The 25,987-nt window shown below is 39.8% G+C and overlaps 1 protein-coding gene and 1 long non-coding RNA gene across 10 annotated transcripts in view; one reads left to right on the forward strand and one right to left on the reverse strand.

The window, feature by feature from the left end:
• The window catches only part of AHCYL2 (adenosylhomocysteinase like 2), a 149,095-nt gene that overhangs the window by 33,502 nt on the left and 89,606 nt on the right, over positions 1–25,987 (reverse strand). For 2 of the 9 annotated variants that reach the window (XM_081146338.1, XM_081146337.1), the window contains 3 exons: positions 14,122–14,233; positions 5,088–5,231; positions 4,535–4,635 (listed from right to left, as the gene is read on the reverse strand). In XM_081146338.1, the coding sequence (XP_081002464.1) occupies positions 4,535–4,635; positions 5,088–5,231; positions 14,122–14,233 (357 nt within the window). Of the gene's footprint in view, positions 1–4,534; positions 4,636–5,087; positions 5,232–14,121; positions 14,234–17,350; positions 18,984–24,217; positions 24,704–25,987 lie in introns of those variants that run through there. The other 7 variants (XM_081146339.1, XM_081146336.1, XM_081146341.1 and 4 more) reach the window with 6 other exon arrangements.
• The window catches only part of LOC308561370, a 78,505-nt gene continuing 73,660 nt past the window's right edge, over positions 21,143–25,987 (forward strand). Inside the window, exon 1 of the long non-coding RNA XR_013999463.1 lies at positions 21,143–21,399. This is a non-coding gene — a long non-coding RNA (uncharacterized lncRNA). The remainder of the gene's footprint in view (positions 21,400–25,987) is intronic.

Raw genomic sequence — 25,987 nt, forward strand, 5'->3', positions numbered from 1 at the left:
TCCTTGTAGAAATGGCTGATTCCAGGAGTAGGACAGAGAATGTACAAGCTGAGTTTAGATCATCTTCCTTACCCTAAGCAAAGAAGTGCTCAAAGAATAAAAGAGATATGCCAAAAGACAAGCCACAAAAGCCAGACTGAAGGGGCTCCCCCTTGGTCAAAATTTGAACAATTTGGGCATCATAATAAATAATGATAGCAATGGATTATAATCCATTAAATAAAATAGGAAATAATGACTCCATACAAATAAAATAAGCAAATGAGTGAATAAATTGAAAGTTTGATGAAGAATTGGATATTTACACAGTTTCATATTACTACTGCACAAAATACTTATTCATAATTACAAAGAGGGAAAAATAATTTTTATAATGGAAAAGTCTGCCAGACACCACCTCAGTCAAGGGGTCAAAATGAATATCAGTGGAACAAATAGAAATCATGTGTCACCTGATGAGATTAAATTTTAAAAATGTAGGCTCACTTCTTATCCAAGATGCAAAGCCTGAATCTAATAATGAGGAAGTATCAGAAAAGTCCAAATTGAGGACATTCTATAGAATAATTTGTCTATAATCTTCAAAAGTGTCAAGGTCATGAAAGTCAAAGACTAGAGGCTGTTCTGCACTAAAGGAGACTAAAGAGAAATGACAATTAAATGAGATACAGAGCTATGAACTGAATCCTTTTATTATAAAAAATATTGGGATAACCAGTGAAACTCAAATGAGGTCTGAGAATTAGATGGCAATAATGAATCAATGTTAATTTCCTAATTTTGAATGGTTGTATAGGAAAATGCTCCTGTTTGTAGAAAATACAAACTGAGTATTTGTGGGTGAAGGAGCATAAGGTTGGCAACTTTCAAATGGTTAAGAAAAAAGTTATTTGTAGCATACTTGCAACTTTTCTATAAATCTGTTTATTTCAAATTTTAAAAATATTTTTAAAAATTTTACCCACTGATTTGATCCTGATTTGTTTTATTTCAATATTTAAGATGGAGATAGGGTTCTTTTTTAAAAGGTAGTATATCATACCCTACTGCTTTAAGAGCTATTTTAACAATGATAAAGCTTTGGTTAAAAAGCTTGTTTTGCAATTTCCTGACAGTGGTTAACTCTGAGTACTGCTAATTTTCATTTTTAAAAGTCTGTATTAGTATAATTCTATACTAAATGAAAATTCTAATTAAAAATAAGCTCTAATTTTTTAAAAAACCAAACACTTGCAAACAACTCTACTAACGTAGGCTAACCCCTCATGTAATTTGTCCAAGGCACAGAGTGAGTTAGTAGCAGAACTGCTCATATCTCTAAATGTCTAGTCTACGCTACCTTTCAATATCTGATTCCATTTTTTTTCTCTCTTTTTTTATTTTTCACCTTAAAGAATTTCTGAATTCCTACAACTGGGAATTCTGAATTTGTCAAACAAAAAAATGACGCAGACACTTACCTACAAAGCAATTTAAATTAACTATAAAAGTCATTGGGACCAAGAATATAAAAGCTGTTCAAAGAACTCTGAGTCAAGACTGCTGGCTATTAGGGCTCAAGCAGGAGCGAAGGCAGGTAGGAGTGAGAGGACAGGGCTTAGAGCCCAACTTTCAATCACTACCACTTAGGAGTAGCTAGGAAACCTGGTTAGAAGCAACTATGAAACATACCTAACAATATAAATCGATCCAAGTCTACTAGAAACATGGATAGGAAACTGTTAGCTATAATAGTTAATTATAACTCTACTAATGTAGGCAAACCCCCTCATGTAATAGTGGGGTTACCTACAACCAATCAATGTGTCTCACATCGATGTTTCTCTCTCTCTCCCTTCCACTCTCTCTGAAAAACAATGGAAACGGGATTATAGGAGACTGTCTTTCTACATTATAGATTATGGTAATGTTTGAATATAGTAAAATGAGCATGACTGCTTTTATAATCAGAAAAATAAAATAATTAAAAATAAAACAAAGCAAAATTCCTTTCTAATTAATTTTTAAAGGAAAAAAAAATGTGAGGAGAGTACATTAAAATAATGTTAAATTGGTAAACTAGTTTTGATTAACTCTGATTTTGATTACTCCATGAAAAGGTAGAAAGGAACCTTGAAGGGTGCTAATGTTCAGTGAGCCAGGAGGTAAAAAAGAACCTAGATATAATTTAGCAACATGAGACAGTACAGAAGCACTTACTATTTTAAGCCACTACACTGAAGTCTCATGTCCCTGCCTGGGAAAGCCCAAAAAAGGTTCAAAGAGTATTTCTGCCTCAATTCATTAGTCTATAGCTCCAAAAAGAGAAAGCTTTTCAATTTATTATATTAATTTTGGGCTGCAATCTTTTCCTCAGAGAACATGTAACCTAGAAAAGTCTCATAGGGAAGATGCTAACAGCAGCTGTGTCTTGAGGAATCTCTGCTGTTCTTAAGGAATGTGGCCACATAAGTGTTGTGCTTCAGGAGGCAATCTTTCGGAAGTTGATCTGGCTATAAAATAACCTGGATCTTACATATCCTACAAAAAATTCTGGACCGTTTCCCAATACACCAATTTCCTGTAGTGGTCTCATTGTGGTGGGCAACTCAGTATCTATTACATCTTTGATGGTGACTCTAAGTCAGTGGTTCTCAACAGAGGAACTTTGGAAAATTGTGGGGGCATTTTTGGTTATCACAGTATTTGGGAGGGGGGTGTTGCTGGCATTTAATGGGCAGAGCCAGTTTCAAAGTGCAAGACAGTCTTTTACAACAAGAAACCGGGCCACATCTGGTACAATTTTCAAATGTTCCAATGAAAAGTTCACATGAGTGAGAAGCCTATTTATAATTATCTGAGTTTAGAACCTTGTTCCATTTCACATATTAACAAATAGTGTTTTTGCAGTTTTAATACAAAATAGTAAGTTTTTCCAAGAATGCAACTGTGTAAATGAAAACTCATACTTTTTGTTATTATTCAGAAATTTACAAAAAGTTGCTATAATCATATAATTTGGCCCTAGCTGGTTTTCTCAGTGGTTAGAGCATCAGCCTGCAGACTGAAGGGTCCTGGCTGGGTTCCCTTCCAGCCAAGGGCAACTACCTCAGTTCCAGGTTTGATCCCTGGCCCCAGTTGGGGTGTGCGTAGGAGGCAACCAATAGATGTCTCTCTCTCTCTCTCTCTCTCCCCTTCCACTCTCTCTGAAAAGCAATAGAAAAAACATCCTCAGCTGAGGATTATAAAAAAAAATCATATAATTTGGCAATGCTATTCTGATGCTCTAGAACTAATAGCAGTTTCTATCTATCTACATATAGCACTTTCATTCAAATAATGCTATGAGTAAGTACAAATATCTGACTGTTCTACTGTACTTGTACCCAAGCATTTTTATATTGAAATACACATTATTTTATTATAAATTATTTTCCTTTTATTCTTCCTTCATATTTCAGTTAAAATTTTATGTTGATTTTAAAAAATTGTAGTAGTTAAATAGGTTATATCTGAATTCACTTCAAGAAAATACAGACAGGGGCACTGCAAAATATTTTTTTATAAAAAGGGAACGCTGACTGATAGGGGTTAGAATCATTGGTCTAACCAATCATGGTAATCCCAGTCCCAGGACTGGGGCAGGGGCATGTGATCCAGTTCTGCTCAATGAGACATGATGGAGTATCCTGGAGGATTTCTGGGAAAGGTTTCCTTGCTCTTGGGAGAGTGGGAGAAATGGTGCTTCTCCCTCTTCATGTCAGTTTGTGATGGCTTGGAGAGCTATAACCACCTTGCTATCAGCCTAAGGGTGAATTAAATGCAGTGACAAGGCAGCTCCAAGACAGTTACTGTCAGATGAAACTGGAGCCCTGAGATCCTGCATCTGGACTTCTAGCTTTGTAATGTAATAAACTCCTTTATGTATAAGCCAGGTAGAATCAGGTTTCCTCTTATCTGCAGCTGAAAGCAGCCTAACACAGAGTTGCCTTGTAGAAATGACACTGGAAGAGAAGATAAGGGGACGCAGTGTAGGATAGTGGAGAAAGCATAAGCATGGAAACCAGGCATATTGAAGTTCAAAAAAATTTTTTTTAAAGATTTTAAAATTGATTTTTAGAGAGAGAGGGAGGGAGAGGGAGAGGGAGAGAAACATCGATGTGAGAGCCATACACTGATTGGCTGCCTCCTGCATGCCCCCTACCTGGGATCAAGCCTGCAACCCAGGCATGTGCCCTGACTGGAATTGAGCTGGCAACCTTTTGCTGTACAGAACGATGCCCAGCCCAATGAGCCACACCGGCCAGGGCTGAAGTTCAAATCTGGATTCTATGATTTACTAGCTGTATCGCCTTGGACAAATTACTTAAACTCTCTGAGCCTCAACTTCCTCGTTCATAAACTGGAACTAGGAGTACCTGCTTTACACGGCCATTATGAGGATTAATGAATTAATACTTGTTAAGCTCTTCGCCTAGCACTTGGCAAGCTGCAAGCACGCAATAGCTGGGGCTGTTATTAACTATTGTTACGTGGGGAAAGGAAAAAGACTTACAGCAGTCTGAGCGGTGATGTGTGTGCAGCCCACAATTTTGGCTCCAGCCAAAGGTTTTTCTCCTTGAGCTCTCTTCCTCAAAGCCATCAGTGCAGGCATTTCTGAAAAGGCCCAATACATAAACAGCAAATTAGAGAGGAAGGAATGAGAAAGAAAGAATAAAGAGAAAAACTTATTCTCTTAAGGTAAGACCCTTCCCCTGCTGAGGTCCCCTGTTAGATTAGGTCTCTTAAGGGATCAAGACAATAAACCTGATCTTTCTTTCTAAGGGACTTTCAGAGGCGAATGCTCCAGTGTTCTGATTCCCTATATCCCAGCCCTCTTTATCTGGTCTCTCTCCATTTTCCTAGTAGAGGGGTTCCTTCTAGACCAGCCAGAGTTTACTCCCTCCCCACAGTGTTTCCTGGGCTCAGATTATTTTTTTTTGTTATAAGTAGTCTTCCATATCACAATGAAATTTCACAAGTTACTAGGCCCCAGGCCCTGAAAGGCAATTAATATAGACCAAAAAAATACAGGCAGCTTGGGAGGAAAAAGTGCTTGCTTTCCTTACCTTGTTCGGCAATTTCAATCTCTCTTCGTCCAAACTCTGCCTGTTTGATGTTCTTGACACAAAAGTCACTGCTTCCCTTAGAATTCTTTTGCTGCTTGTCCCTGGGAGATGTCTCATCATCAGAGCTATCTGTATATGATGCAGCTGGAAGCACAGAACGAAAAACCCTCAGGGGAAAAAATAGCTTCCTTGAAAGCTCCAACCCATGGAGGAACTGAGGCTTCCCAGGTCATCAGCATCATACACATTTACACATCTGGTGAGCACCTAAATGGCCCTGTGGAGCTGTCCCGATCACCTCCTATGGAAAGACCTACCCAGAGGTCAGAAAGAGGAATCTGAGAGAAGTCGTCAAAGACATTCCCTCTGGATAGCATTCACTTGGAATCCAGGGCTGACTTTATTTTCAGAACACGAGAGGGTCCTGAATACGCAAAGAGAGATTATACCGTGGAAGCAATAGGTTAAGTTCTAAATGCAAGGTCCCAGTCATGAACCCGGGGGTGTCTGGGATCCTAGCTACCCTTCTCAGTCTGCTGCTTAAACGCCTGATGTAATTTGTGTTTTAGTACAATAACTAAACAGATAAGACTTAGAAAACAAGGAACCCGTGGGAAAGTAATTAAGAAACACACAAAAAGTGTTTGTCTGATATAACAGAGCTTTCTTTTTTAAGGCTGGCTCTGATGAGGCTGAACTATGCCTGCAGAGCCAATTAGACACCGACAATGAAGTATTCAGCATGCTCTCTCCCTTCTTGCTGGCCTCAGTGGGTCCTGCATCAGGCATTTTAGACTCCCAAAGAAATGAGAAATTCTCTTTTGGTGTAATAAAATGCTCTGATGACAAATCCATTTAGCAAGACACACTAGATGGTGAAAGGTATGACTTCTGATTGTGGCTAATAGGCAGCTGCTGCTGCTATGCCCATGTTCAGCTAAAGTCTTCCTCGTCTTCATTTAATTCTGAAGTTGCTGATTGTTTGTTGGATGCTATGAATCATTTTCCTTCCTTGATTTATGTTTAAGTTTCTGTGGATAGTTTCTTCCTAAGCAGTCGTCAAGGTTTTGGGGGAGGAAGGTTGGGAACATAAAGCACTGTCTAGAAAGCATTTTGCATTTCCCAATGAGATAAGAAGAACTTCCAGCACTTTGAAGGGGAGAAACCTGCAAAATCTTAGAGCTCTTAAGGTCTCTAGTACTCTGATCTACTTATATCCAGAGAATTAAGACATTTCTGAGATTTCTTAGCAAAGGGTCTATCTCTGGGAGGGCTGTAAAAGGCAAGTCTGACCTTGCCTGGTTAATCAGGCATGGCACTACAAAATGTTTGGGCAGCAGGGGCCTCGGCATCTCTCTTGGAGCTGGAAAACAGCCTTAGAGCAAAGTCCTAACACGAGGCAACAAGAATGAACTTGGGTCACTAGGGGAGGTAAGGGAATTAATAAATCCCCAAAGAGACTTTTGTTCTTGAAAGGAGCTAATCTGTACAAAATGTCTAGGGTTCTCCCCCCTAGGGTGAGTGAGAGCTCAAAGTACCTTTGGCAAGAGAGCCCAGAAACAGCTCCCTGGGCAGTCATCTGTTTCACTAATCAATACCCAGAACGGCTTATGACTTGGAGGCTGAGGCCACCATGCTTCTACCACCTGAGAGAAGAAAATAACAGCATCCCTAATCCTGATCCAAATTTATAGGATAATTGCTTTTGAAGAAAGTGTTCACATTTAGAACACCCAGAAATTTCAAACCCTTTTCCAGAGCCATGATGATTTTTATGTTCCCCAGTGGCCATTTAAATATAGTGGTTATGTGTTCTAGAGTCAGACTTAGGTTGAAGTCTCAGTTTATGCTTCTAGGTGAATAAAGTAGAGGTGATACCAAAATCTATTTAATAGGTTTGTTCATTCAATCATGTATTCAGTCATTCACACATTCAAATTCACACAAAAATTCAACAAATTTTTATTGTGCATCTGCTATGTACCAAGCACATTCCAAGTGCTGGGGATACAGGACAAATACAGGCTGTCTTTACCTTCACTGAGTTTTCAGTCTAGTTTGTGAGTCAGACATGAAGTAACTAATTATAAAATTAGTCATTTAGAGTTTTTCTTTCCTTATGGCTGTAATATGTACTGTGAAACAGACTGTATAACAGGCAGACATGACTTGTCGAAGACAAGTTATTAAAAAGATTAACTAAGATGATGTAAGTAAAGAGTTTAATGCAATGCTTGGTGTAAAGCATACAATAAATGATACCGTATATTATTACTGGCTTTTGCACATATTTTTAAATTCAATACCTCACATAACATCTTTAAGGGTTCTTAGCTTTAGGATTTTGAACAGGAAAGGAATAATATACATACAATGTTATTTAGCAGTTTCTTTTCTTTCTACCCTCTGTCATTTCCCAATCTACCCAAGCAGCAGGTGGTTGGCTGGCAGTGATTAAAAAGGTTGAGACTGGAGGCCTAACTCTACCCAGAATAGCTTTCCTCTCCTATGCCTCTTTCAGCTTCTAAGGATGACTTGGGGGGGGAAAAAACAACAATGAAAATGACACCTCCCCCAAATTTCCCCTTGAGAGAAGCACTTTAATTTTTGACTTGAGTTGTTTTCTTCCAACTCAAAGAAAAAAATTATTTATACTATTTTCCTATCCTAAAATTTTAAAAAACCCACCCAAAAAACAGTATTTTATTTTCTTAACAGTAGTTAACTTGTAATTAGTTCAACTAATGTGGTTTTGTTTTGGAGCTAAAATGAATTTGTTTTCAAAGAGCCCTTGATATAGATCTGTGTTCAGGTAAGAACCAAAAATACCAGTTGTCTAGACTGAAAAATATGTGAATGCAAAATGGCTGACAGACCCAGACCAGGAGTTATTTCTGCAAACACAGTGGAAAGATTATTCCCAAACTAGGACGACACTTATTTTTTTAATCCATACTCATTTCTGCCGTGATATTTAAAGTAGCACATTCATGAGAATAGTTGAAATAGCATTAAACATTTTCCTGGGAAAATGTAGAGAAATCCAACACTTATGTACACACACACTTGAAAAGTTTCTAGCGTGTTTGTTCTTGTTAGCACACTCTGAAGCCCGGAGTCATGATTTAATTAAAAATGAATGATCGATAACCAAAGCAATAACCTACCGAAGTACTGGCCTGAGACCTTAGCTCTTGCTTCACCTCTAATTAGTTAAGTGACCGGTTTTCAATTTCTCCACATGTAAAATAGGGAGTATAACAGAGCCTCTCTCTCCTTCTTCTAACTAAAACCAGAAAAATCTTATGAATAAATGAGATAATACCACCCTGCTGGTGTGGCTCAGCGGTTGAGCATTGACCTATGATCCAGGAAATCGAGGTTCGATTCCATGTCAGGTCATATGCCTGGGTTTTGGGCTCAATCCCCGATGGGGGGGCGTGCAGGAGGCAGCTGATCAATGAGTCTCTCTCATCATTGATGTTTCTATCTCTCTCTCCCTTTCCCTTCCTTTCTCTCTAAAATCAAAGAAATATACTTTTAAAAATAAATAAATAAATGAGATAATATCAAAAAAGGTTCAACTTCTAGGTAGAAAAGTAATATAAAGTATAATATAACTTTACCGCAAGATGTTGTCTTGTTTCATGATATCCCAGAATCAAAACATAACTTGATGGATCACTAATCCACAATCGATCCCATAGAACATGCATACATATGTTCTATGGCTCAAGCCTGATGAAGCCTTACCTCCTAGCAGCTGGGATATTGAGGGTTACTGCTAGGAGAAGCAGCAGGCAGACTCCTGGCTGAATTAGTCCTATTAGACTATTTTAAGTGAGGCAATTCCTCTTGGGCCCAATCTTTTCATTTGGTAATAGAAGTAATAGTGGGGAACTGTGTGGCAATACACAGCAGGTTTCCCCGATGAATAACACTCTAGAACATGTGAAAAGCTATGTTAGCAACCAAAATACAAATAAACAAAACTTTATTATTAGGAAAAATGTGAAAATACTTCAACCAATTATGACCTAAGAGACTTCAGTTTTCCTATCCTTAACCAATTAGCTCACTGCAAAGACAGCTTTTTCAGAAATATATTACTGAGAATGATCTGACTTTGAAGAAGAGTCTTCTGTTCATTTGTTTTTATGAGGTTTTGTGCTTAGGGAAAGAATTTTTAGAAGTTTGTTTTTTATAAAATAATTTTAGGGACTAATGCAGCCTTTTTCAACCTGGTTTCCACTAGCATTAAGCCCTAATGCCTTGAAGCATCCGTTGAATATATGAATCAACTTCTCTCCTATGCCTCTTGAAGGGTACTAGTTATGACCCTTCCTTTGAAGATCTAAGAAAAACAGCCTCTCAAACCCTTTTCTGTGTTCTGTGATTCAGATGAGGAACCCTGGTTGAGAAAGGCTGGCAGAAGTTCCTAAATGAAAACATTTTGTAATGTCATAAACCTTCTTTTATCTGTTTACATGCACAGGGTATATCAGAGACCTCAACAAGGGGGTAAAGTATAATAAAGTCTCTGGACACCTTTCACCAAACAGTTTCTCCAGTTCTGAGTGCTGGAAATAGAGGAGTACAAAACAGGCAGAAATCTCTGCTCTCATGGATGTCATGTTCAAGTCAGGGGACAAAAGACAACAATAAATTAGTAAAAATACATGCTATGTGATAATAAGTGCTATGGAGAAAATTTTGATAGGGAGTGTTTGTACAGTTTTAAAAGAGTAGCCAGGACAGGCCTCTTCTGAGAGGTGATTTTTGGTTAAGAACTGGAGATAAGATACCCAGCAGAGGGGCTAGCAAGTGCAAAAGTCTTAAAGCAGGAGAGTTTCAAAATAATAAAATAACAGTAAGAAGACTAGTATGACTGGAGTGAAACAAATAACTGGGGGAGGCAGGAGGTTTGGGGAAGTAGAGATGTGATTAGAAATGTAATGGGAAGCTGCATGGTATAGGGCCTTGTAGGCCATTGTAAGAATTTTTAGCCTTTACTCAGAGTGAGGTTGGGAAGCCATGGGAGGGTTTTGAGCTGAGAAGTGATATGACCTGACTTGTTTTAAAAGAATGAATCTTGCTATAGTGTTGTGAATAGACTGAAGAGAGGCAAGGCTGGAACTCAGGAGCTCAGCTTTTAAGACATAGGAGGTTTGAGGTGCCTATAAAACATCCAGTGAGCAGGCAGTTGAATATACAGATCTAGTATGTAGGGGAGAGACTTGGGTTGGAGATAAAATTTGAGAATAAAATGTCAATACTCCCACTTCTAGGAATATATCCTAAGAATCCTGAAACACTAATCAGAAAGAATATATGCACCCCTATGTTCACAGCAGCACAGTTTACAATAGCTAAGATCGGGGAACAGCCCAAGTGCCCATCAGGAGATGAGTGGATAAAAAAGCTGTGGGACATTTACACCATGGAGTACTATGCAGCTGTAAAGAAGGATCTCGTACCCTTTGGGGCAGTAATGGATGGACCTGGAGAAAATTATGCTAAGTGAAATAAGCCAGGCAGAGAAAGACAAACATCACATGATCTCACTTATATGCGGAATCTAAAGAACCTAATAAACTAATGAACAGAACAGATTCAATGACATGGAAGCATGGATCAGACTAACGAATCTTGGAGGGAAGGGGAGTGGGTGGGGGGAGAGATTAACCAAAGAATTTATATGCATATATGCACAACCCAAGGGCACAGACAATGGCATGGCGAGAGACTAGGGAGGGGGTGGGGCGGGGTGGAAGAGGTCAATGGGGAGAAAAAGGGACATCTGTAATATTTTGAACAATTAAAAAGAAATGTCAATATTATGTGGCATTTACAACTATGAGACTGAATGAGGTCAATTGGGGAGAGAGTTATAGAGAATGGAAGAGGTCCAAAGGTCAGTCTTTGGGGGCTGTGTAATGTTAATTTCTATAGTCACTTAAATTATAGCACATGCTGAAAATGGGCTCCAAGTTCTTACTGACATGCATTTGCATATCTTCTTGTACTTAGGAAGCTGTGAGTCAAATCCATTATTCCTGGCTTTTCATTCGATGGGTTTGGAGCTTTTTCTCTGTCATATAACTCCCACTGCCTCTGTTACGAATTCACAGGCTCTAAGAGTTTTCTAGGGCCGTACAACAAATCACACATGGATCTAAGCCTAGAAACTAGGTCTCTCCTAACTCCCAGCCAAGGCTCAAGGCACTAGGCATCTCCATTTGGAGTTTGTTCAAAAGGGCTTGACAACTGTTCATGCAAAAAAATAAACAATCCAAAAACCAAAACGAGGTAACAGTATGTTTGAAACAGCTGCAAAAGAAGTAAACATTCTTGCCCGTCCGGGCATGGCTCAGAGGTTGAGCGTCGACCTAGGATCCAGGCGATCAGGGTTTGATTCCCGGTCAGGGCACATGCCCGGGTTGTGGGCTCGATCAATGACTCTCTCATCATTGATGTTTCTCTCTCTCTCCCTCTCCCTTCCTCTCTCTGAAATCAATAAAGATATAAAAAAAAGAAAAAAGAAAAAAAAAAGAAGTAAACATTCTTGGGGTTCATTTTAAAACACTGAGTTTATGGAAATAAAACTTCGTATAGATTAGTTCAGACCATATCTGGAATATTATATTCATAGGCATAATATTTTAAAAGGGAAACTTAATCTGGAGTATATCCAGATGACGATAACCAGGACAGTGGGACGCCCCCTAAATAGTGATTTTTATTTCTAAGTAAAATCTTTAAATTCCAGGAATTGTAATACCCAGGTTGCGGGTTTAATCCCTGATTGGAGCGCCGTGCAGCAGGCAACTGACCAATGTTTCTCTCTCACATAGATGTTTCTCTGTCTCTCTTTCCCTTCCTCCCTCTCTAAAATTAATTTAAAAAATAATAATAGCCTGGCTGGTGTTGTTCAGTGGTTGGAGCATCAGCCGTACATGGAGGGGTCATGGGTTTGATTCCTGTCAAGAGCATGTACCTGGGTTGCAGGTTCTATCCCCAGCCCCACTTTGGGCACATGCGGGAGGTAACCAGTTGATGTTTCTCTCACATCAATGTTTCTCTCTCTCTCTCCCCCTCCCTTTTTCCCTCCCTTCCATTCTCTCTAAAAGTCAATGGGAAAAATATCCTCGGGTGAGGGTTAACAAAAAATAATAAAATAAAATAAATAATAAAATAAAATAAATAATAAAATAAAATAAATAAATTCCAGGAACTATGTAAGAGTTTTTCAGGAGCTAAATAACTAGATAAAGCAAGGGTTACCCTATCATTTAAAATGCTGCCAAAGAGGCCAGATAGCCATTTGTCTCAGATGCATTAAGGCAATTTCAGCATTCAGTGGGAAGCTGAAGAACTGATCTTTAAGTTATTTTCCATCTCCAGCATATTTTGACTCCAGTGCTCTTGAGTTTAATATCCTTAAATGGATATATATGGTTGATAATTTTTTTACTATAAAAATGGCAATTTTATACAGTACAACTTAAAAGGTCCACATTTTCCAAGTGCACCAATCATACTCTTCTAGGTCAACAGATATTTTGCAGGTACAGTCCTTGCATATAGGGGTTCATTGGGAAGGCAGGTATTGTTTTTTTTCTCTGCAGGAACACAGTTGGAAATATGGATCTAGTGTGTAGGGAAGAGATAGAGCTAGAGTTAAATTTAGTATAGTTATTATTTAGTTTGAGTCTTTAGATAACATGCACAAACTCATAGTCTAAAACATTACACTCTGTTTTATAATTCACAGTTACACAATTATTAAAGTTTTCAGAGTTATAAATTAACTGGTTTATGAATTTTCAACACTGGTTATTACTATTTTTTAAATGTTTTTATTGGTTTCAGAAAGAGAGGAAGAGAGAGGGAGAGACAGACAGAAACATCAATGATGAGAGTCATTGATCAGCTGCCTCCTGCACGCCCCCTACTGGGGATTGAGTCCACAACGTGGGCATGTGCCCTGACCAGGGATCGAACCAGACCTCCTGGTTCATAGGTCGGTGCTCAACCACTGAGCCACGCTGGCCTGGCAACACCGGTTATTTCAGCAGAATTAGACAGGTACCACATTTGGTATATTTAGACAAAAATCCATAGGAAATTATCTAATGTGTTTTACATCATTCAGTTATTATGGGGATAAAGTAAAAAGAGAAATGTAAAAATGTAAATAACAACCTAACCAACCTAAAAGTTTAGTTTCCTAAACAAGCTTTCTTCAAGTTTACATAACAAATACTACTTTTCTATTCGTGTGAAGAACAAATAAAACTTCAGGTCACGATGAAAACTTTCTAATAAATATTACTACTTATAATGTGAGGAGACAACTGTTTCCTACCACATTTCAACAGAAGAGCAAAATAAAATAGCTCCATATTAGATCTGATACATACTGGGCACTGCTGCATAAATGGCCAATGCCCTCAAGGGGTTTTACGTGGTAATAGCTCATCTGGCATTAAATGATAATGGCCCCAGGGCCCATGTATTTGAATTAGTGCCACTGCAAAGGAAGAAAGGAGTAACTAGCAATACAATGTCACAGCTTAGAAGAGAAGGCAAAGGGCTCACCTGAACTAGCTATGTTTTCATGTTTCTTGAGGCAATTAAGGTTTCCCTGTTAATTTGCAAGTACCAGATGGGAGGATGGGGAACCCCTCTTCTATTTTCAAAGAATGGATTTAACACAAGTCTTTACACATGTTGTTCAGTGAAGGTCATCAGGGAGCATCATATTCCCTCCCTCCCACCCTCTGAATAAATCAGAACTCAATTTCCTCAATCACCTTCTATCTTTACTGGAAGAAGAGGCCTCTATTAAGCTCCACTCTGAATCTCCAAGAGAAATAAAAAATTCCGTGTAGAATTTTGGTCTAAATTTCAACTGAGAGGCAAAGTGTTTATTCCAAAGCACAGGCTTGGCCATGCTTAATTAGCCTTGGGGACACAGGAGGGTTCATCGGTCATCCCTCCACAGGTGGGTCCACAGCAGCCCAGTACTCACCTGAGCTGTAGCTGTCAGTGGATGACTGAGAAATGGAACGAGACAGAGAGCGACGCCCAATTTTGGTGGGACGTTTGTTGAATTCTTGCTTCTGGTCAGCAAACTGGATCTGCTAAGAAAAAGAACTCTAGTTATATAAAGGAGAAGAACCCCCACTTTGAGACAACAATTCAAGGCAGGTGATCTGACTGTACCAACTCATATTTGCAATGTTAAGACTCATGGAGAGAAGAATGATTTTCCATTCTCCATCTGCTCCATTTCGGTGAAATTTAAATATCTGATCCACTCTCTGGCAAATGCTTTTTACAATAAAACTGTGACCAAAAAAAAGGGAGAATGGGATGTTCTGGTTAAAATAAGTTTTTAGAAAGTTGGGTCAGATTCAGAGATCCTTTCTATAGTTTCACTGAAAACTAAAGCTGGAAAGAATCTTTGAGACCATCTATTCCAATTTTTACATATCTAAATGAGAAACTGCAAGGTGCAGAAAGGTAAAGTGGCTTGCCTTCAAGGTTTTAAGATTCTCAGGAAATGGTCTGGTATAATGAAAAAAATACATAGGCTTTCCATTCAGAGAGATCTTTCCTGGCACTGCATTCAAACCCTGGCTGTGCCACTCATTAGCTATGTGACGTTGGTCAAGATACTTCTGTGCGCCTCATTTTCTCATAAACACAGCAAAGATAAAAATAGAGGGTTAAATCAAACAGTGTATGGGCATACTTTGTTTTATTGCGCTTCACAGATGTTGCATTTTTTTTATTGTTGTTGTTTGTTTGTTTTTACAAATTGAAGGCAAGACTCTCTACCAGCAAAAGACCACGACTCTATTGCAGTGGTCTGGAAACCAAACCAACTCCCACTATCTCTGAGGTATGCCTGTCTGTAAACTAAAATATAGCAGGAATTCAATAAATCCATTCCCCCACTCCAGCCCCTACAGTTCACTGCTCTTATAGCTATTGCAGGCAGTCACTATAGTTTTTAAAGATGTATTAATTAACTTTTCAGTACTAGTAAGTACACAACATTAATTTATTATTTGTAAAGTCTGGTATCATAAAATACCTAAAAGCCACAAGGTTGATTTTATTAACTATAATATAACAGGTATAGAAGGAGTGAATGAGTGGACTGAATATGTATAAACCTCAATACTCGAGACAGCATTTTGGGCAATATCTGATAATGACTTTCTTGCATTTTTATCTCTTTCTCCTACTGTTGGAGGTTCCAGCTGCTACTTTTTAACACTCTACCACACAAAGCTCGTATCATTTCAATAAATTACTTTTTCTTTTTCCCTAACTGAATGTTTGCATAATTGCTTAGATTATTCTGGATCTAAGGTGGCAGGGAGGCAGAAAGCATCCAAGATCTGACAAGTGATTCTACCTTTCATAATAAAAAGATGGTTCCCTGATGGGCAGAACACAGATACAGCATTATCAGAATGAGAGCAGCAACTGAAACTCCATTTCCTGCAGTTAGAGGTAACTAGTGAGTCATTTGAGTACTGAGATGAAGGAATCAATGCCAAATTGAATTAGCTTAGCATGCCTTTGGGGGAATTCATAAGCATTTTCATAGCTGTAACAACAAATAAAGCCTATGTAGTACTTTAGAGTTTGTAAATGATTTTCAGCAATAGGAAAATTCATTTGATTAGAAGCTCTTTTTAAAATGAAAAATGGCAAAACTGATTATTTTGCTAAAGTGGTAATTTATTCCAAAAAGATAAAGTGCCCTTTCTATGCACTCCCATGGGCTATACCTGAACTTCCATGTACAGCTCCTATCACAGTACTTATTGCACTAAATGTAACCACCTGCCTGTATCCTGCATAAAACTAGAGGCTCCACAGAGGTGGTACCTGTGTCTTACCCTCACATCTGCAGGCACAGGCGCCTGGCACACAGTAGGCACCCACGTGCTGAAATGAATTGGAAGTAGCCTATTCTATCTTCACTGTCTGTACGTGGCTGAATGTTAAGTAAACATGGTAAGCATAAGCCAAGTCTAAAGTTGAAAGAAATTTTAAGGGCAAAAAAAGTTGGAAAGGGGAAGAAGGTGGGTGTGAAGAGGGGGAGGAGATAGCAGTCAAGCTCAGAATTTTGGCTCCCATTTCACCAACCTTGTTTAAGACAATGACTCATCTCTATTCTTTTTTAGAGGCCCATCTAGGAAAAGGAGTAATAATTGACTTTCCAAAGGTCACAATGAATCACTAACTTTAGCAATGCCTCCTTAAAAAAAATAAATAACAGATAACCCCCCCACTCACACACCACTAGAGGGGGCCAGTCACTCTACTTCTCTGGGATCAGCGGTGGGTGGGTACGCATACTTTTCTTTTTTTTAGTAATAGAAAGCCTCAGTTTTGTTTTGTTTTTTAATCTTCAACAGAGGATATTTTTTTCCTTTGCTTTTTCAGAGAGAGAGAGAGAAACATCAATGTGAGAAAGACACATTGATTGGTGGCCTTCTGCACACACCCCCGACCAGGGCCAGAAATCCAACCCGCAATCGAGGCATGCAAGTGCCCTTGACCAGAATCGAACCCGGGACCCTTCAGTCCGTGGGCAATACTCTAACCACTGAGCCAAACCAGCTAGGGCAGTACACATACATGTAGCCCAACAACACTAAACCATTTAGCTATCTAGCTGCATCATCATCTCAAAGCAGATTCTCTAAGCTGAGCTCTCTTCTCTACAGTCTTCTCCATTTACAGCTATTCCTTCCACTCAGGACAAGTTTAGGCTGTCTTTTGGCACTAAAGAAGACTGGGTAGGCTTTCTCCACTTAGAGACATAGGATACTAAATTTTGTTTACTTGTTAGACACTGAAATCAAGTTTCTCTAGGACAGAATGTTAGACAGAGACTACTTATATAGAATGCTATACCATTTTCCAGAGAAATTAATGTTTATCTTTTACTGACAACCAGAGCACATGTTTAAGTATGTCATTCCTGTTGCCCACCTGCCCTAATAGTTAAATGCTATATACATTCCTCACTCAACAGTTCACCTTGTAACACAGTAGTCTAACCACCCAGGCTGGGGTGCTTTGGTAGCTTCCACCCCTAACTTTCCTACGTGTCTGAAACCAAAGAGTCCTTTAAGATAATCCCCCTTTTTTCATTTCAGAGAGAACTGCCTAATTCCAACAGGCATCAAGGCAAGGGAGGGAAAGAGACTATGAGGACAGGAGCAGCTCACCTTATGACAGAAGGAGGGATGAAAGCAGGAAAGGAGGGGAAAAGCAGCTGGCCTTTCACATCAATGGCTATCGCAGCAGCAAGACTGGTAAGTAAGAGCTTAGCCTCACCTGGGCTTTAATCCCAGAGTTGCCACTGACAATGTATTTCTTCTTGTTGCTCAGCATAGTGACATTATCAGCCCCACTGCCACCTCTCCGGTCAAGGGACCCTTGTGGCTAGGCCTTTAAACTTTCCGCATCAGCAATTCTCCTGGCTCTGGTTCCAGCTAGATTTTTTTTTTTTTTTTTTTTTGGTTGGGAGGTGGGGTGCTACCCTTCCCTGGATTCCCTGAAGCTGCTCCAACAACCCCTCCAGCAGTTGAACCCAATGCAATAAAAAATTTCTGTTAGTGGCTCATCGGCCACTAATTCTGGTGGCTGTTTTGCTTTTATTTTATTTTTTTTTCCCCTAAACACCTAATTACATGGATCCTCTGACCTCTAAACCTTAACAAGTCCCTTGACAAGGCCCAACTTGCATGCATATAACAATAGCGTATTTATATAACCAGCGCACTTTTTTGCCTGCTATAATTATCTTGCTAATTAGGTTCCTTTTTAACCTTACCTCCTTTTCCATGTCAGCTGATTTTATTTAACCTAGTCTTATTAGGGAGGGAAAAAAAAAATTAACTACAAAGCCACTAAAACAATGAGGGAATTTATTAAGATGGTAAGAAAAAAAGATGGTGCCAAGTGCTCGGGCAGCCCCTACCCTACACTCTGTGTCCTCGAGTTGTCAGACTGGGGATAGGTGCTGTACTCTTTTTTTTTAATTTTTTAAAATTTTAGTTTATTGTAAAATTATAGTTGACATACAATATTATATTCAGTGCTGTACTCTTAATTGTGCATTTTTAATACAGGTTTTGACATTTGGTTTCTAGTCCCATCTCAAGATTGTTGCTGATTAGGTGCTGAGTGACTTTGTTCTTTTAAAAAAGTGTTTTAGCCCTGGCCAGGGTGGCTCCCTTGGTTGAGGATCCTCCCATGCAGGTTGCCCCCCACCTCACCCTCCCATCGGGGTACTTGCAGGAGGCAACCGATGGATGGGAGGCAACTGATGGATGTCTTTCTCCCTCTCCCTTCCTCTCTCTCTACAGTAATTAAAAATATATTTTAAGAAAAAGTTTTCCAAAAACTGTGTGTTTTGTGGAAGGTATGACTACAAAGGGGAGTTTTCTATTGCCTCAGGGTCCCCAGGATCACAATGACTTTGTTACATATCAAATTAAAGCCAAATGAAAGGGCAAAGCATCACATTATTTATTTGTTAGTTTCTGAAAGGGGGCCAGTGAATAGGAAATCTACATACAACTGTATGTTACAGAGACAGGGTGGGAACGGGATTTGAATTCTTCCTAAAACAAAAGGCCCCGCCCGCCGGTTTGGCTCAGTGGTTAGAGCACCAGCCTAGGGACTGAAGGGTCCTGGGTTCAATTCTGATCAAGGGCACGTACCTTGGTTCCAGGAGCTTGCAGGAAACAACCAATTGGTGTGTCTCTCTCCCATCAATGTTTCTCTCTCTCTCCCCTCCTGCCCTCCCTTTCATCCTCACTAAAAAGCGATGGAAAAAATACCCTCAGGTGAGGATTAACTAAAAAAAAACAAAAAAAAAGGAGACTGCTTGTTGAGCAGAAGAAAGAACATAAAATGGTAGATTCTTTTTTCAGAATAATCTTTGAGAGAAAAGGCCTCTGGAAGAACAGAATAAAGGGAAGAGAGCTAATGTTTATTAAGTGCCTATTATACACAGCCCTGTGAATGTCACTTCTATTAATCAGCAACATAATCTTAAAAAATAGGGATTATTATCCCCATTTGACAAGTTAGGAAAGTGCAGCTCTGAGACAACAAATGGTTAGCCTGAGGTCTCACAGTGAGTAAATGATGGGACTAGAATATGGGAGCCCGTGTTTATGTCAGAGCTGAAGCTCTTTCCCCTATACCACACCTAATGATAAAAATCAGAGGACCAAAAACTCCCTTGGTCCTAACCCTGGGTGTATTAGCCCTACTTCATTCTTAATTTAATTACTCCTTACATTTACTTTCTTATCAAATTGGGTCTCAGAAATGACATCATCCCAGATGGTCTTGGAACTCAGCTCAAATCACAATTCTGAAATGGCTAATCATATAAGAATTTTAAATTTAACAGCCCTTTAATTGGCAACTTTACCCAATGCCACCAACAGAAATTAATTGAACTCAATTACTGATGTTCACCACCACCCATGACAATACTGATCTTTTACTCAAATTTCAAGAAGTGAGACAGACTGCTGTTCTGCTTGCTTGCTGAATCTCTAATCTTCTGCCCTTGCTAACCAAAGATGTTCACCCTCGTATACTCTCAGCTGGTTCCCCATTTTCCTCACTCAGGTGGAAAGGAACTCCTTGGTTCGATGGCTTAAGTCATTAGACTTGCGCCAAAAGGAGGGGCAGATCTATACCACATGCAACCAGAAGACATTTTAGGATGCTATTACTGACAGGAAAAGCCTTAGCACTTAGTGAGTTTATCTAACAAAGTAGTTCTCAGACTTTAGGTGCTCCAAAATCACCTGGAAGGCTTATTCAAGTGCATTTGTGGGCCCCACTCCCAGAGTTTCTGATTTGGTAAATCTGGGTGGGGCTCAAGATTTTGCATTTCTAACAAGTTTCCAGGTGATGCTGACACTGCTGGTCTGGGGAACACTTTGAGAACCACAGCTCTAACACTTCCTCCAAGCATAAATAAAGCAGTCCTAATTCCTTGGCTCTCTCCTTAGCCAACCATTTGATCCTATCTGTGGCTACACTGGGGAGGCATGTAGAAAGGCAGAGAAGAAAAGGTTATTTGAAAGGTCAGAGGTTAGAATGAAGTAAACCTTCAGCACAGGATATCAAGAGAACTGGATCTAATTCTGATTTCCAGTTTAAGGCTGTTAAGAATATAGTTAATACATTAAGAAACACAGAACTCCTAGAGAGGATAGAAGATCTATTTAACCTAAAGAGGGTCAGACCAAGAGAAAACAGTTAATTCCTTTTCAAATACACAGAGCATGATGATCGCTTGGTATCTCCATTTCTTAACATTTCCAGCACTTAACATCTGTAATCTTCATTTGTAAAATGGGAACAGTAACATCTACTTTGCTTATCTCGAAGGCGTGCTGAGAGAGAAAATCATGTATCTGAGAGGGTTTTGGAGAGTACATAATAATACACAGTATAAAACACAAACATTTCTGTTTTTTAGGCCAAAAAGTTCTTTATCTAGAGTCCATGGGTGCTTGCCCGCCGCCGCCCCCCCCCCCAACAAAATGCAAAATTTTGTGTATGTGCACATTTTCCAGGAGAGAAGGCCCATAGTTTTCATCAGTTTTTCAGATGGGTCTCTTCTTTAAATGCCAGTCCTGACCCAGTTACAGCGAAGTTATCTCTCCCACCATTTACCAGATACCTTAAAGGTGTCTGTTTTACTTCCAAGTAGATGTAGTTCACCATTCTTAGAGACATCTCTCCCTTCCGAGCCAAATGAGCTACTAAAACAAATTCTTCACCCAGAAAAGGAATTACTTCTAGCCAAAAGAAAATCGGGTAACCAGCTAGCTGAGTACTGAAGAAAGTCAATCAGATTTCCTATGGAAAAGTACCAAGTACTACAGAGGGCCTGGGTGGGAGGAGGAAATATTAAAATGTAGAAACTTAAAAAAAAATTACTGCTGATCCCCATGGTATTTCACCTACTGAAAGGGACTAAAGATTTCTCAGGGGAAGTATGAAAACATTTTAATAAGAACAGTCTTTAAAAGGATGTGTTCGCCAACCGTTTAGCAGTAAAACTGCCTGAACAAGCCTAAGGGAAGAAATCCTTCACACAAAAACAGCTGAGGAGCAGAGGCTCCAGGAGCTTTCCAGTGACTGATGGAATGTTAACTGAAGGTCCACCTTGTCAATTCTCGAGATTGGGGTTCTTCAAAGTTCGTCCTGGCTTATTCCCCTGCTGGGAATCAGAGATGTGAGTACTATCAGCTGCCGTCTGCTCTGAGTCCTATTGTTTGAGGGGTATGCAAGTCCTTTTTTTCTGCTATGGTTAACAAAAAGGGAGGTGTTATAATGTACCTTCTCTGCTAAATTTTCCTCCTGAAAGGACATATTTCCTTGTCATATTTCTTTTGGAGGCTAGGATAGTTTCAGTGGAAGTTTCATTACATTAATATATAAACTGAAACCTGAGTCAGACATTTGCTAAAGCTTTCTTAAATTGAAATTTCTGCCCAACAGGGGGACTGGCTCCAGGGTTTTCTCTTGGGGATTCAAAGGCACTCTAACATTTCACAGGTAAGGTCTGGAAATCTATAGGCAATACACTAGAGGGTGCTCAGGGGTTCACTTTGCTGGCTAAGTGGACATCGGTGGCAGCCTAATGCTTCATTTCCAGACCAGGTCAGAAACTAATGACATGTGGTATCTAAGAAAAGCCTCAAGGGGTTAAGTCTTTTGGCAAGAAAATATAGCAGATGAAAAAACTGAATTATTGAAGATAACCCCCTCCCTACTATTTCTCATTCTTTAAAATAAAAATCTACCGATTAAAGATATTTTCCCAGTTTTTCAGAGAGAAGGGCCAAGAAATCACTAAATAAGAGATGCTGTATTGAAAATAGAGCAGACCTATGTTTTAAAGAATGTTTTCTAAAAGCTGGGAAGTCCTGAGTCAGATCCTTAAGCAATAGTCACACTAACTGCTTTCGGACAGTTTCCTTGATCGCCTAAATAAAAAGAAGGTAAGTAGGTAAGTGTTCAGCAGGAGCCAGCTCCTCTTGAGGATGTGCTCAGCAGGTAAGACTGCGAGGGCTGTTACAAGATTAAGAGTTACTATAAACTTTCATTGATTCTGAGTTGACACACTAATGTTCCGTGGGATTCTGTAATATTCCTTTAGAGAAGTACCAAAGTTTAGTATCTTAACATGGTCCCTCCCTCCCCTAAGAAAACCAGATTTTTTGCCCCCCCCTCCCCTTGTTTTTTAATTTAAATATATCTTTATTGATTTCAGAGAGAGGAAGGGAGAGGGGGAGAGAGATAGAAACATCAATGATAAGAGAGTCATTGATCTGGTGCCTCCTGCACACCCACACTGGGGATCGAGCCCACATCCCAGGCATGTGCCCTGATCAGGAATCAAACCGCGATCTCCTGGATCCTAGGTGGATGCTCAACCGCTGAGCCACACTGGCTGGGCTTGCTCCCCCTTCTTGTTATTAGTGAGTGGCAGGAGATTCAGAAACAAAAACCCAACTAGAATTATTGTATGAATCCTTTCCATTAATTCTAAAACACTATATTATTTGAAGTAATCCTATGGATGGGTAGGATTTCTATCAAACTTTTTAAAACTGAGCACAAGATTCTGAAACCACATTAAGAACAACAAAACCCCAACAAAAATAATAAACAATAGTTGTAACAATGAGAGTTGAAACGTAGGCTCCTCAGTTGGGCCTTTGTTAGGCCTACTATATATTCAAACTCATTATTGATGGTTATTTCTTTAAGCTCATAATTCATATATTCAATCTCATTATTGATGGTTATTTCTTTAAGCCCATAATTCCATAAACACAAAAGAACTTGGAATATGTTGTATATAGTCTAACCAGTTTTCCATAAGGAAATAGATGCACAAAACACAAGCTGGTACAGACTGTAAGAAATCAGGCTAAACCTAGAAGAAGCCACAGTTAGGAACATAAGAACGGTTGCTATTTTTAAATCAAAAGTTGATATTGGATCTAAAATATTAGGTTTTATGTGGTAGTTCTTATCAACAAATAAGTCCTTATTACCATTATATTAAAAACTTTCTCAGGCAAATACGGTATTTTGAAGAACGGTACTAAAAGAGCTATAGTTCCTGCCTTTTAGAAATATACATATAAAGACTATTTGGGGAAATGTTTTGACTGGAGGGGAAAAACTGAGCAGGTAGGGGAGAAATTTCTTAAATCTTTTCAGACACTTGAGAGAGTATCATTTCTACAAGTTCTGGGTTCCCCCACCCACATCACTACAGGCATACTTCAAAGATATAGACCAGGAATTCTGACCGGTGTGTTGCAAGAATTTTTAAATCATGCAATACCTGACTACTTAGTTAAGGACACTGACCTCTTTTCTCTTAGAATCAAATTTTTAAAAATGACAACAGGTAACACAACAGCCATCCATTGTGAATGAGTCAAAATTATACCCACTTTTTTGTCAGATCACTAAAAAATGTTATAAATTTTTTGGTGTACTGCAGACTTTTAGTAATTAGTTTATGTGTGCCATGAGATGAAAAAGGTTGAAGATCACTGGTCTAGACTACCGCAATGAAACAAGTGTTGCAATAAGGTGAGTCCTGCTCTTTTTGCTGGTGGAGGGTCTCTTGCCTTCAGATTGTTAAAAATGCAACATCTGTGAAGCACAATAAAGCAGGTGTGCCTGTATATTTTTTTTTTAATCCACTTGAGAAACAAACAGCATCAGCTTGTGTATAGAATGCAAAGCAATCATAGGATAACACAACCCATGCAGTGCACTAGCAGCAATAGGGACTCCAGCCCAGCACAGCCAGGCAAGAAGCTGCCTCTGGCCAGGCAGCTCTCACTGCCATTTAGAAACAGGGGTGGCCCAAGACACAGGAACTAATCAGAAATTAGAGCAATAGCTTTCTCCCCCAACCACGGGTCTTGCTAGGAATTTCTCACAGGTGATCCCTGCCATCTGTCAGAAGTGGTGGCCTCATGATCCAGAAACAGAAGGAAAAGCAAAGTGCAGGAAGAACTCACCATCCACTCAGGCATGTGAAAAGCTGAGGTGCCCTCATTACCGTCCCACTTCTCCATAGTGCAGGCTTGGGGAATATATGTCCTGAAGCACAATGGAAAGCTGGCTTGGAAATGCCTGGGTTTTCTGAGTGCCCAAAAGCAGAACCAAACCTAGTGATTCAGAAGTTCACGATGTTTAGCAGAGCTGCATCCCCTTTCACAGAAACTTCCTATTCAAATCAAGACCGTTCGTCAACTGCCTCAAAGTCCCTCACTGGCTAGCTCAAGGCTTCCGCTTCTGGTTCAAAATCAGAGCTGAGGCAAGGCTCTGCACCCAGACAGCGAACTTCCTTCAGGGCACTCCCTGTTCAGTGCTACCCAGACACTCCACCCCACCTCCCCAGTGGGGACTTTCGTGCTTCCTCCCTCTCCCAGTGTGGAAGGCACTTGTTAATTTTCTCCCGCCCCTCAAGACACGTCACTGGAAGTGCTGATACCAAAATCAATAAAGATCAAGGTCAAGAAGGCACTCCCGTTTCTCAAGAGCTGCTTGAGCTGTACAGTAAACAGGCGTTTCCTTGAAATCAAGAGTTCTTTATGGCTTTCGAGTTTAAACAGCTATGCAGAAGCTCCCCATCTGCTCGCACCAGGGCTCTGGCACCAAACTCAGGCATATCTCAAGTCAAATTCTTACTGCACGGGAGGTTGGGATGGAGCCAGGGAAGATCTCTTACAAAATCAGAACTTATTAGAAGCTCTAAAGGAAGTTCTGGGACTACAACTCCCTCTGCTGGCTCCCTGTGCTACTCACATTAAGGTCTAAGGCCTTCAGCTTCATCAACATAGGTGCGAATTGTAAATTAGCTGCTTCCCTAGGGCTAGTCAGGAGCTGAGCTAGCACAGTGTAGGTTTAGAGGGAGCCAGGGTTTCGGGTCAAGACTAGTATTGCCTCAAAGTCCCTATGCAATGCTAGTTTTTACTCACAGGTCTGGTTTCAGAAAGAAACAGGATGCCAGCACAGCAGCTGTATACACTATAGCCTGAAGGGACCTCAGAAGCAGTTTCCTCTATGCTCCCACACCACTCCCTCCTCTCTGCATACTTCAGAAATTTGGAAACTAGCAAAAAGGTGCCCTAACCTATTTTACCTTCTTAGTTAATTCCAATAAAAAGTACCATAGATTTCAGGCACAAAAGCCCAACAAGATATGCCTGCTTTAGTCCCCTTCAAGAATTAGGGACTCTTTACAGTGTCAATTCCCATTGCCCAGGATCATTTCTCTGAAGCTGATAGTCACAATACTATACTTAGGATTACAGGTTCATTGCACTTTAGGGCCTTCATTGGTAATGGGATGGTCCTTTGGATGTGGAGAGGAGAGAAAGGTAATGTCAAGGAGAAGAGATATTGTAAGATGCCAGAGAGGGCATAATTCCGATGACTGATTCGAAGGGCTAGACTAGAAAGACAGGCAAGGGAAAACAAGGGGACTGTTGGGCCAGGTGAATGCAGAGGTGCCAAAGGATTAGAGATCACGGGGCAGGTGGAGATCCGATGCAATAAGAATCGAAAACAGCAGAGGCAGAAATAAAAGATGTAGTCACAGAGGAGCTATGGAGTGAACCAATTTGAGTGCAAAGATATAGAAAGTTGGTAAAATGCGGGTGCAATAAGGCTCCTCTGGTGTCAATTTCGTTAAAGCCTTAGCGCTCAGCAACCTCCAGTTATTGTCCTCTGGTCTTCCTTTTAAATCCAAACTTAGTAAAATGAGAAGTTACATCTGCTGCCTA

This window comes from Miniopterus schreibersii (genome assembly GCF_964146895.1).
Source record: "Miniopterus schreibersii genome assembly, chromosome: 9".
In the NCBI taxonomy this organism is placed as follows: Eukaryota; Metazoa; Chordata; class Mammalia; order Chiroptera; family Miniopteridae; genus Miniopterus; species Miniopterus schreibersii.